Consider the following 12,948-nt stretch of genomic DNA (forward strand, 5'->3'; position numbering starts at 1 on the left):
GTCTCCCTGCCGAGCCGGGCCTCACTCCGGGCGCGGGGTGCGGCCGCCTGCCCCCGTCCCTGCCCGGCCGTGTCCCCTGGGCTCCCCTCGCCCGGCCGGTCAGTAGCGGGGTGCGGCGGGGGCCGGCGGGGCGGCGGCGGGGCCGGCCCCGGGGCAGCCGCAGCAGCGCAGCGTGTAGTTGCGGCCGCCGTTGTTGTCCCAGAACTCGCCCTGCGGGCTGCGGTAGCGGATGGCGAAGTGCAGGGCCGAGCCCTCCCGCAGGCTCGGCGGGACGCACAGGGTGAAGCCGTAGCGCTCGGCCGGCGGCTCGGGGGGCAGGGGCGCGGCCGGGACGTCCACGAAGGAGAGCCACTCGTTGAAGGTGTAGCGCACCGTCACCTCCCTGGGGCCGGGGCCGCCCAGCACTTGCACCGTGCCCCGCACGTCGGTGGGCGCCGCGGGCCGCCCCAGGCGCTCCAGGCAGACGCGCTGCCGCCGCAGCCGCTCGGCGCTGGGCTCCCCGCCGTCGGGGAAGTCGGGCACCAGGAGCAGCGCGGGCGGCGGCAGGTCGGCGCCGGGCGGCGGAGGGTCCCGCTCCTCGCCCGGCGGGCTCTGCAGGTGCGACAGCGCGGCGGGCGGCACCTGCGGCTCCTCGGCGTCGCTGAAGTGCTTGACGCTGGCGAGGCTCAGCCCCAGCGAGTCGGCGAACTGCACCCGCTTCTTGCACTTGCCGCAACAATCTTCGCCCGCCGCCGCCTCCCCCTCTTCTTCCTCCTCCTCCCCCTCCTCCTGCCGCTCGCCGGGGCCGGGGGACGGCGGCCGCCCGCAGCGGCGCAGCTCCAGCAGCACCAGCCGCTCCCCCGCCGCCTCCCGCTTGCCGTCGCGGGGCACCGTCGGGGCCGCGCCGCGGAGCAGCCGCTCCTCGGCCGCCAGCTCCTGCCGCGCCTGCCCGGACGGGCAACACGGAAACAGCCGCGACGGGCGGCCCCGCACGTCCTCCCGCCCGCCGGGGGCCGCCGTTACCAGGGCGCGGAGCAGCGAGCAGCGAGCAACGCTGCCAGTTTTACGGGCTTGGAGGAGATACGGGCAGCGGCGAGAGAAAGGCGCCCCCGGGGTCCCCCCGCCGCCCCGCCCGCACACCCAGGCTGAGGGGCTGCTTCGTTATTGCTTTAATTGGTTATTTATTATTATTATTACTGTCATCACCGTCGTCGTTATTTAGGCTTCCACCCGTCGGAGGTTCACCGAAGAAAGAGCCCGGAGGGTCAGGATTAAGCAGGAGCCCCCCCAGGCTGGTATCACCGAGGAGTTCCATCCATTCAGGGAGTGGAGCGGACCCTCGGGACCGGGGCTGAGCCGCCGCCCTCTCCGCCGGCCTGGGCGTCAGAAGGGCTGGGCGCTGCCCGTGAGTCTGCTGCTGGGAGTTTGTGAGCCCCCGGCTTTTGTGTGTAAATCAGTTTCCACCCATCCTAACTGCAGAGAAAATCTTTGAGACCAGAGCTCCAGGACAAAACCCCAAAGGTAAAACAAACTCCAAAAGCATTAACTTTTTAAAGTACGCTGTGTTTTGTAAGCAAATCTCTCTTTTTTACCCACACTCGGTGCTAACTCTACTGTTACTTGTGTAAAATCGAGTCCAAAGGCTCAGGAAGCACACGTGTGTGCACAAACACCCTTTTAGAAGGCCAGGCTGTCTCCAAAGTTTCCAATTAAAAACAGAAAATCAAGCAGGGAAAACAAAATACAGGCATTGCCCCTAAATAAATAAAAATAAGTAGTATCCCTCTCAGTTTTATTTTGTAGGCATGGCGCACAGTAAACAGCATCCTTATAACAACATGTTTTCATAAGTAGGATGAGGTCTGTATCTGAGAACTTTTCAAACTTGGTTCTATACTTTGTGCATGCCACGGCTATTGTCTGGGGTGATTTGCATGGATGATTGCAAAAATACTACATTATTAAACTTCCCTCCTTTCTTTTTCTTGTGGAAGAGACACCAAAAAACATATGCAGAGACAACTCAGTGCTTTCTGAAGCAACATACTCCCACTATGGATTTAGCAAGGAGGTTTTTTGTTAGTTTTGCATAGGTTGTTTTATTTTTAGCATCAGTCTGGTTGCCAAAAAGCAGCCTCCCAGTGTGAGTGAATACACTGCAGTTCAACTGAGTGTGCAGTCTGGGTCTCGCAGAGGAACGAATGTCAAAACAGCAGAAACATCACCAAAGAGTTTTCTTAGCAGACACTGCTGTGAGGATGTTCTTGCTACACCTTGACGGAAGAGCTGCACAGCGAGCAGTTCCTCAGGAGTGCCAGATAATCTGACTACTTGACATTTGTTTGGCATTTGGTTTAGGGCATTGTAAGAAGAGGAACGAAGGACAAACATCCTGGCTGGCGCCCGCTGTGCTGATGGAAAACATGATGAACACCAGTTTGCCATCAGCTGCTGATCACCAGCTCTGCTGGGAGCTGCCATGTTCGGCAGGCTGTTGGCTAAACCCTTCCTGGGAGCGTTCCTTGGCCTTGCCTGTTCCAAGGGAGATGGTGTGCCTCCATTTCAGCTCCTTGAACTAACCAGCCTCAACTTAATGATGCAAAACCACAGACCGTGGTTCTGAGTTACTCAGCTGAGCTCTGTGGTGCAGCACAGGAAGGAGGAACACAACTGTCCTCTTTCTGGATGTGGCAGCAAAGGTGCTGGTGTCACCTGTTTGCATCATCACTCCCAGCCTGCTGGTGTCTCTAGCGGAGCCAGACAGAAATTTTGGGTCTCTCCCAAACACTCTCCTGTTAAGTAACATTCAGTGTGGTGAAAAGATTGCAAGCACTTTCTTACTTGTGCCTGGAAGTGACACCTCCTCACTCGCCTCTCTAAGGCTTGTGGCACCTCAAATTAGCAAGCTGGAAAGAAGAAAAATGAATAGATAATGTGTAGGATAAGGGTGCTTAGTACTTAAAATATGTTCAAGAACCCTTATCTAAAATACAACACTGCTACTTTAATTTCTTGAAGTGCTATCTATTATATGGTGAGGAAAGCAGAAATGAAGAAACCACCCCTTACTTCCTCATGTGGAAGCTATCCCAGCTTGCCAAATCATTAACAAATGTTTTAAGCAGCAAAGAGAAAAAAATGTGCCATTTGCTCATAAGGCAAAACCATTTGGACTACTAGAAATTTCAGAGTAATGTGAAAGGTTTAATCAAAATAAGGGACAGCAAAAAAAGAAAACAACAGTAAATATTGATAAGAGTTAAGTAATATGGTAGCAATTAATACACATTTCTTATATGTTCCATAACTGGGAGACAGGCCTGCAAAAAGAACTACAATTCACAGAAAATAAGCAAAAGCAGTTAAGCCAACATGAATCCATATTGGAGGAAGATAATTATAATCGGGCAATTAACGGCATACAAACTCATATTTTAGTGTGAATCAATTGCTACCATTTTGAAAGGAGTAATTTATAATCAGATAAACCTTTAGAACAGATGTTCAACTACACAGCAAACCCTGCCAGAGGACATTAGTTAAGGAGGCATTTAGTGTTCTCTTATGTGCTTTAAAATGGCTTCTCCTAAAAGAATGGTGCAACCCGGGTCTCAGGCTTCTGAGTACTATTTACCACATTTACTATTAATGTTGTGATAAAAGTTGAGGGATTTCTTAGTAAAGGAGAGATCACATTATTAGCAGCCATGAGGCTTTTTGCATTCCCTGAGCTTGGACCAGATATGTTTAGGATTATCAACTACACACAAGATCAGCAGAGCACTTCCTTTCATTTCCCTGCTTCTTGTTTCACACCAGCCTATCTTGACCCCATCCTGCAGTCAGCACACACATTTTGCAGAAGCATTGGCATCTTAAGGTGATTACTGAAAATGACACTAAAAGCAGAGAATGTGAAAATCACTGATAAGCAATCCATGGTATTGCTTTTCAATTCTCACTATGATTGCATGGGAACGTATTTCTCAGGAGTCATTAGATCAGGGATTTTCGGTTGGAGCTCTATTTGATATGGAGCTTGATAAATTGGTCAAGCTGCTTGGACTGATAGTTGTTGTCATTTGAGCAGAAAATATATATGAAAATATTTGTTTGCAGACACCCAGAGTCAAGTAACTGGAGGAATCCATGGATTCAACTCAACCACACAATGTAAAAAAGAAACCCATTCAAATACTGTTCATCATTCCTTTTAATGCACTTTTAATATTACCTTCAACTTTCAAACCCAAAGCTAGCAGATTTTCCAGTTAGTCCAAGGTAAAGCATTCAATTTTTGGATGTATCTTGTTCAAATATGCCAGATCTCTCCAATTTCCTACTTATGTGTTAGATCTCCCATGACAGTAGCTTGTCAGAAAATGTGAATAAGTCATAACTCCTAAGCCCTATGAAACAATTTACAAGGATTTAGAAATAGTCAGGGATTATCACAGTTCACACACAAAATTAATACCATCTTTTTCAAATGCTAGCAGCATTTGTTCAAACAATATTCTTGCTTTGCTTTGAAAATTATGTAGCCCTTTACCCCAGTTTTAGCAGTCATGTTCTTTGTACAAAAATTCCAGCAAGGATATTATTAGCCTCCTCAATTATGAAAAAAAAAAAAAAAATTGGCTCCCTATCCCATATGAAATTCCAGCTTCTCTGTGTTTCTAATAAGGATGGGATTTTACTATGTCTATGAGGATGGTCAAACTGAATGAAAAACTAAGTGGGTCTATACAATATGAATAGAAATTATTCAGAAGTTAGATTATTAGACCTAATTTTCTTCACCAAGCAGTTGTACTTCAAAAAGGCTTTGGTTAGGTCCATAATGGGAAAAGTACTAAAATGGAGGCAAATAGATGGAAGCATTTACTTTAATTTCCAAATCTTAAATACAAATATTTAAATGTAATTTCTGCATGATGCCCAGCAAGCAAAACCCTTTAGAGCTTTGAGTCTCTCAGACAGCACTTTTAGAGATCTCTGCTGTATAGGGGTTTTTTGTGTCTCAGCAGACTTTCATCTGATGTTCCTAATGAGATTAAATGCCTGAAAATACTCTTTTTCAGTGTTTCTGAACTACGTCTGGCTGTGTTTCCTATAGTGATGTTGAATATCCTTTTCAATTACTAATACCAAGTCTTTGGCAGTAAGGCAGGGAATGTCTCCTCATTTGGGTGAGATGCTGACCTCCTTGAAGGTGGAGTTTTGTCACTGATTTGCGTAGGTTCAGGATTTCGCTACATCTGATATAAAATCATGGCCATTCTTCATGATAAGTGAACATAATAATAATGGCACAACGGATTCTAAATTCAGAATGAAATTAGCATTAACTGTGACAAAACCATGTCACACAAAAGCTTCCCATTCTCTAAGATTTCAGAAGTATTGCTTTGGTCTTGTGGTTCATAAAGGTGTCCAGATTGGTTTAATACCATTTGTGTTTGTAAGGTATTTATCTAAGCTTTCTATGTTCATGCGGTACACTGAAAATCTGAGGTCATTTGTCAATCTTTTAATCAGCAAATTATGTGGTGATAAAAACCCTCTCCCTTGTACAAGTTGTCATCCTGCCTTACTTATAGGTTGTTGTTGCATTTCAACAATTTAACTGAAATAAACAGTCTCTGAAAAGGAAAAGTTTCGATTACCAGTGAGAAAAAATGGTTTCAGCTTCCAAAGGGTATTCACAGCATAGGAGTTGAAAAGGGTTTTGTTTTATGGGTTTTGTTTGTTTTAATGTGGATCTCCAGAAAGTTGCAGAACCGCATCTCTTTCAAAAGTTTCTGATGAACACTAGGATCCAGGTTCTCACATGTAAAACCTCTATGTTTATGTGGGGTTTTGTTTGGCTGTTTTGGGGTTTTTTTTTTCAATCTCGGAAAAGAATAATTTGATCAAATTCTTGCCCTACATTGTGCTGGTATATTGCTTTGGACTTCAGTGGGGAAGAAGCTCAGAATAGGTTGATACAAAGGGCATTCTACCCCCAAAACTATTGCTAAAGTATTAAAATAATTAACTTTTTCTTGCCTTATTTCTTAAGTTGCTTGATTTTGCTCCTACCCTGCCACCTAGCAGCCTGCCTTTGGAAAACATAACCCAATGTCTTCTTAAAATTCTGTAAGGAAACTTACTCAGACAGAAGATGTTTACCTCTTGTCTAAGGACACTCAGAAATTCCAAATGCTTGACATACCCTCCAAAATTAACTACTGGAAAGGATATAAAACATGACAAAACAACACATCTCTAGATCACCTTTTTGAGTTGTTAGCACCTGAACATTGCATGTCTGAATCACCAGATTTTCTCCCCCCTCCCTTTTTCCGCCTCTACAGCATTAGATTTTTTTACTCATTGGAAATGCAACACGAAAATGGAAAACAACATGAACTTGTACCCACATTAATTCTGTTTTGTCATTTTCTGTTTGCCTTTGTTACAAGCAGCAAGGTGCATAGCTTGCTCAAAATCAATAATGGCCTGAACTCCCTTGGTCTCTCCCAGGACAACAGAATTTGCCAGAAGGACCTTCTTGACGTCGGCTGGCAAAACCTTGCTGGTCTTTAGAGTTGTGTTTGACGTGGCACAGTGGAGCGCTAACCTGACCTCATCAGTGCAGATACCTCCCCGCCCTTTGGGAAAACAGAGTTGGGCAATCTAGCCTGTTCTAATGTAAATGCAGGCCGAGCTTTTCAGTCCAGCAGTCGCAGCTGGATGAGTTGTACTCAGTCCCATTTCTTGGGTTAAAATGGGAATAGGCTTTCAAGCAATTTTGCTGTATAAATGCGACACTAAAATTTGTTGGCTTGAATATGTGTTTTTTCACACTGTCAAAAAAGGAATAAATTCAACCCTGTCTCTCTGCATTTTCCCAGACTGCTTCAGTTACAGTCAGTTCTCAATAGCTCAGCTACGATACCAGATAGCAAAACAGGCATCCGATAGACTATATCCTGTAAAGAGAGAGAATGTTTATCACAGTCATTTATATTGATTCTCGTGACTTATGAACATCACAACTTCATTTGATGTATATATAAACCAGCGACTAGGAATCTGTAACACAATACAGTACTGCTGAAAGCACACAAGGAGACTTCAGAGTTGAATTTCAGTGAATAAAATAGATTCTGTAGTGGGCTGGATACAGAGAGATTTGCTTTTCTGAAGAATGTTAATAGTTTTTAACAGTAAGAAAGAAAAAAGAGCAGAAATATGTGCTGCATTGATATTAGTGTGCCATTCTAATAAGCGAGCCTGTACTCGAAAACTCTCAAGTGCATGAGCAAAAAACAGGGCTGCATGATCAAGCCTAAGCCTGTAAAAGCAAAGGACTGGCACAACAGCTGTCATTAACAGCACACAAATAAAAATTGCTGAAGTAGCCATCTATGAATGCAGGGATGCTTAGTCCTGCATCACCAGAAATAAAAATAGAAAGAGAGTTTTCTATTTCATTGACTATAAAAACAGGTAAAGTCCCAGAGTCCCAGTGAGTTCAGTTCCACAGCTTCAGCACCTTCAGCAGGAAAGGCAGAAAAGAAGCTCCATCTGGTGGTGTGGCTGATTATCATTTCTTTTCAGTTTTGGCTGATTGCAAATACATTCCTCTCCCAACAAAATGAAAAATTGAAATAATATATAGAAGATCACCTGTCCCACAAATGGAACCAGCGTTATCAAGCACTTTCAAATCAGAAAACATTCTAAAACCAGGACTTTCTATTTGAAACAAATCAGAGTTGAAGCTTTGCAATACAAGGCACACAGTATCTTGTCAGGGTAATAATCTAACAAACATAAAAGGGTGCATTAGCCAGAGGTGACATGCTGCAGCCTGGGGTGGGGAGAAGAAAAGGCAACCACTGGTTAAAGGAATCACTGGTTAAAGGATGAAGGAGAAGGTATGTGAACGAGAAGTCAGGGTGGCTGCTGCATCTGCATAATAATAATAATTATAGTAATAATAATAATTAGTAATAGTAGTAGTAGTAGTAGTAGTAGCAGCAGCAGCAGCAGCAGCAGCAGCAGCAGCAAAGAATTGTTGAACAAACTACAGCAATGCTGGTTTTCAGGTAAAATGATTTGACCTAAGCTTCCAAGTAATTTTAGCAAGTATTTAATTCTAAATGTCTGTGTCAGCAAAGTCACTGCTTTGTGGGATTGGGAAACATGTTCCCCCAAGCTGATGTTATAAAATGTTATAAGCATTGTAAAGTATGGACCTAATGAGGTAGATGATACTGGGTAGAGCCACTGAAGTTCTGTGCTTACTTTCACACACAAATTCATGTGTGTTACTGCTCCTTCAAGAACCCATGGCAATTTCTCTCAAGACATGCTCCTAGTGCAAGTTTGTGTTAAACAACAGCAATTTCAAACACAGATACACATAAATCTTATCCTGCAAACTCAGGTAAATAAAATACATTTTGTCCACTCTTTTGCAGTGCCCACATTTCAATGGGCAAGATGCTGCATTTCATCAAATCAATTATCATTACCTTTTTCCTAAATAGTAGAACAGAGCCTAATATTAATTACCCACCAAAAAATCCATGTTAAAAGAGTGATGCGAATACAGATTCAAGCATCAATACACTGAAAATTGCCTGAAGTCACATTGCCTTTATAGCCTTAATGCAGCCCTTTTTTTCTTTTTTTTTCTTTTTTTTCTTTTTAGCCCATCATTAAGGTTACAGCCTTTAATTATGCATTTTTAAGCCATTTTTCTTTCAGGACTGTCTCATTAAGCACACAAGATAGACAGCTATTTAATGGTGTTGTCACTGCTTTCCTCCACATTGCTCAAAGTGTAGCTGCAGGCCTGACTTATTGAACAGTATTCCAGTCCTGTTCTGGAGATGTGATTGGATTTCCTCATGGGATCCTCCATTGTCCTCAACATCACAGTATCTTCAAGTGCTTCAGAAACATAGACTACTGTGAGATGAAGTATTCCTGATTTTTAGCATTAGAGAGCTGAGCTGCAGAAAGGTCAAGGTAAAAAGTGTCCCTGTACTGTAAGTGCTCATTTTGGAAGTGGGCAGCTTGACTTTTGAAATTGCTTGTGAGAATAGAAGATTTTTCATGGACTCAGCACATCACTCCTTTTGATTTCAGCTAGAGCTTAGTACCTCTGAAATCTGACTGCTTGGGTTATTGGGGTAGAAAATTATCAGTATGCATTAGGTAGCCAAGTTAGTTTGAGCAATTTGCATTGCCCTGCCAGGTGCTTAATGTCTGGAGCAGCAATAAAATTTAGTCCCTTTAGGCTAGAAAATCACTTGCCTCTATGGCAGGACCATCCTTTCCCTTCATGCATTCTTGTAATTTGAAAGAAATTAAGTCCAAGTTCTCCAGCCATGTAAACAGTATGTGATCATGACATTAAAACATTACCAAAGGATGTTATCATTATTCATATCACCGTGAATTGGAATTGCAACCTTAATAAAATTATTTTAGACTTTTTGTTCCTACAGGCTTGGCACAATTCAGGGCAGTTCCTTTTACAAGCCATCTGCAGATAATACATAATTCAATACGTTTTATACAGTAAATATTTAAGAATAAGTTCAGCAAAATATGTTTCCTTTGCTGGTATCTGGACTACTAATCTGCTGTAACTCTGTTTCAGTCTCTGTTTTCATATCCAACTAAAACAAAAAGACAAATCCCATGTCTCCCATTTGTTTTCACTCCCAAACTGAGGAGACATTTAAAGGCTGCTACTTCCGTGGTTCACTACACCTTTTCCAATGTCTCTGTAATGCGATAGACTGTGAATGCAACTTAGGGGTGCCAAAACGGAGTTGTTTGTCTTTTTACTCCGTGAAGCAGAAGGACTCACTTCAGTTTGAAAATACTTCAAGAAGTCACACTGTAAGGAGTTCGAAAATAAGAAGACACTTTGTTTTCAAAATAAAGATGTTCTTGAAGAACAAGTGGTGCCATTCACACCCTGCTCCCTCTCCCATCCAAGAAACAGAAGTGCCTGAGCACAGTTAAGGTGAACAGAAAGTTTTCACAGCTCTGTGTCACCCTCTTCCCAACAGCAGTGAGTAGATCACTGCCCACTCATCCCACTGGACTTGTTGCTTTGATTTCTGGTGGTTAATGTCCCTCTCCCATACATACCACTATTTCCTAATCATGTAAACAGTACTGCCCAGACCCTTTCCATATGAGCATTTAACTTGCAAATCTAAGGATAACTCAACAGGATCAAGATTAGCCAGACTAGGTTTAGGGAACCAATCTTTTGAGCCCTTAGTTGTCTTTTGAATTATTAATCAGGCTGGAGACACAAAGAGGAGCAAGTTAAAAACCAAGGGGGATTAATGAAATTATGAACTGAGCAAGAATTTTTAGAGCAATGGATTAATTTTCATTGTGAAAATTAAATTGATTCAGTGATTAAAAAAAGCTAAATTACCTCAAAGACCTATTTCAGGAGTCATTTTCTCTCCTTTGCAGTTTTCCTTTTTTTACCTGTTGTCATTGAAAATTGCATTTAATTACACTTAATTGTATTAGTTGTCCTGGCAAATGAAGAAAAAAATGACATTTCTTATTTCTCCCACAACAAGGATGCACTCATTCCCCAATAGAAATCACTTCCTTTGCATTCCAAGAGCAAAAGATTTATCTTGGCCAAAGGCAGAGCGTTTTTATTTAGCTGTGAAGCCTGTCTTCCTTTGAAATTTGAAGATTAATGACTCTGCGCAAAATTCTATGTCTCTTTCCTGCCCTGTGTTCAGAGGGGTGTCTTATCACTGTAGTTTACAAATGAATCCATGTAGTTGTCATTTCTTGATTCATGTTACAGAACAGGAAGACCCATCAAGTTTTGTCACTCAGCTGCAACAAGATGCAAATTGCCTCCTTTATTTTTCACATTTAAGTGGATAAAAGCAGTGAGGTGGTCACCTTTCAGTATGTTCTGCAGAGAGCTCTAACTCTCCAGGCAACCAGTGAAATCTAAAAGTTTATTTGAGATGTCATGTCTTCACACTGATCCAATTTTTGCTGCTTGCTTGATTAATTGGATGGTGCAGTTTCTTGTCTGGATTTTGTGCCTAAAACAAAAATCCAGGCATGTACAAAAGGTCTGCCTGTTCCTTAATGTGTTCCTAAACAAAGCAGCAACTACAGGAAGAAGTTAATCTGAGTGCAGCCTGCTAGAAGGCAGAATACAAAGGCACAAGTGCTAAAGACGAAATTAATTTTCCTTCTCATCATTGCAACCAGCAGCAGATTTCGTGTGAATGGGTTGTACAGGCAAAGAGTCAACTTGCAGTGTCAGAGCTTTTATTCAAAAAAATAATGGAGGAAATTTCAAATTTTCCCAGTTGTTTGGATAAAAATGGATTTATAGAAAATAGAATTGTTTTAAATTCACCAAAATTTAGGTTTAAACCAAAATCCTTGCTGTTCTTTCAAAGCAGAATTTTTAGTATTTCATTCAAAATATGGGCTTAAAAAAAGAAATACTAAGACCTCAGAGTCATTCTGGACAAAAAAAAAGAAACCCTAAAAACCCAGAAGATTTTTAAAAAACAGTAAATAAGAATGTGAGTATGAACATTCTGAGGAAGGAAAATAGAGAAAGGAAATGAGAATAGAACAGGCTGCTTGCATAACATCTTAACTGCGCACACCTCCCAGGAAAGGTGCTTGGGAGGCCTCCAGTCTCCAAAATCCTGGGGAGCAGAGGGAAAAAATAACCTCAAGCCTGTATAGGGCTTCAACTCACACATACATACACACTTCTATGTCATACTCTTACCTGTGCTCTTGGCTTCTCATATTACTCTCATGTGTTTATGGTCATATATATGTGGGTATTTACCTTGATGGTTAACCTTCACGTAGCCTTTTAAATACTTCCTGAACAAAACTTGCTTCCATTGTTCCTGTGAGCCAGTTTAACATCAGCACAGTTGGAAGGTGCTGAGGGCAGGGAGAATATTTTTAGTGTACTTCTAGGCTGAAACTTTGAATCTTGCTCAAATGAATAAAATGTACAATTCTAATTTTAAACTTTTGGTAATGCCACTCTGGTCCTTAAACATTTAGACCTTGGTGAAAGTGCTACTCTTACCAAGGAAGGTGGTTTTGTTTTGTTTGTGAGTTTGGATCTTTTTTTTAAATACTACACAGTTTCTGTTACTTGATTTCATAGGTAATATTAGGGAGAGAAATTGTGAATGCAGGCACTCCGGAAACTGCATTTTGAGAGTCCGTGTGCAGGCAGGGTGGCTGAGGCAAGCTCTCCAGCCAGCCGTAGAGAAAGAGGCTTCCATCCTTCGTGGAAACAGCTGCAGCCAGCCCCACACAAGTTTGGTGTAAAGTGCAGCACAGGACCTTTTATAACTTGGGGGTGTCAGAGAAACTGTTTAGTGAGAGAAAAATGCCAGTGGCTTTGCAATCCCAATACTTATTAATAACATGCAGTAATACACAAAAGATTGAACAACAGAAATATTACTAATTATTATTTTATTAATTATAGTTATAATTATAATATAATAAATGTATAATTAAATTATAGTAGTCTATAATATATATAAATATATATTATAACACATTATATATAATATATATAATATATATAATGTATATTATATATTATTATATATTATACTTATAAGTTAAAGTATATTAATAATACATTATTATTATTTTTATTTTTATTATTACTACTACTACTACTACTAATTTATTGGTGAAAATGGCAAATCCTCTCCTTGAAGCAACCTGGAAGTTTGAGCTGTGACAGGAAGGAAGTATTCTGCACCTATCTTAAGAGAAAATGCACCCTGCTTTTAAATTTCTGTGCTACCTTGTTTCTTTATTTTTTTTTTAAGGTGTGGACAGGAAGGAATGATTAGTTGTATTTTCTCTTTGCTTTGCATTCTCTATCTTCATGATGGCGCGTTA

The 12,948-nt window shown here is 41.9% G+C and overlaps 2 protein-coding genes across 2 annotated transcripts in view; one reads left to right on the forward strand and one right to left on the reverse strand.

Moving 5' to 3' along the window:
* On the reverse strand, positions 1-1,294 carry PPP1R3G (protein phosphatase 1 regulatory subunit 3G). The gene is made up of 2 exons (XM_041413145.1): positions 1,177-1,294; positions 1-1,049 (listed from the first exon to the last, which is right to left on the reverse strand). The coding sequence occupies exons 1-2, from the start codon at positions 1,292-1,294 to the stop codon at positions 100-102; spliced, it is 1,068 nt and encodes a 355-aa protein (XP_041269079.1). The 3' UTR covers positions 1-99.
* Positions 1,167-12,948, forward strand: part of RPP40 (ribonuclease P/MRP subunit p40) — a 27,791-nt gene continuing 16,009 nt past the window's right edge. The window contains exon 1 of the mRNA XM_041413287.1: positions 1,167-1,500. The gene's annotated coding sequence lies outside the window, so the exon portion shown is untranslated. The remainder of the gene's footprint in view (positions 1,501-12,948) is intronic.

This window comes from Onychostruthus taczanowskii, unplaced genomic scaffold (genome assembly GCF_017590055.1).
Source record: "Onychostruthus taczanowskii isolate IOZ18803 unplaced genomic scaffold, ASM1759005v1 scaffold40, whole genome shotgun sequence".
In the NCBI taxonomy this organism is placed as follows: Eukaryota; Metazoa; Chordata; class Aves; order Passeriformes; family Passeridae; genus Onychostruthus; species Onychostruthus taczanowskii.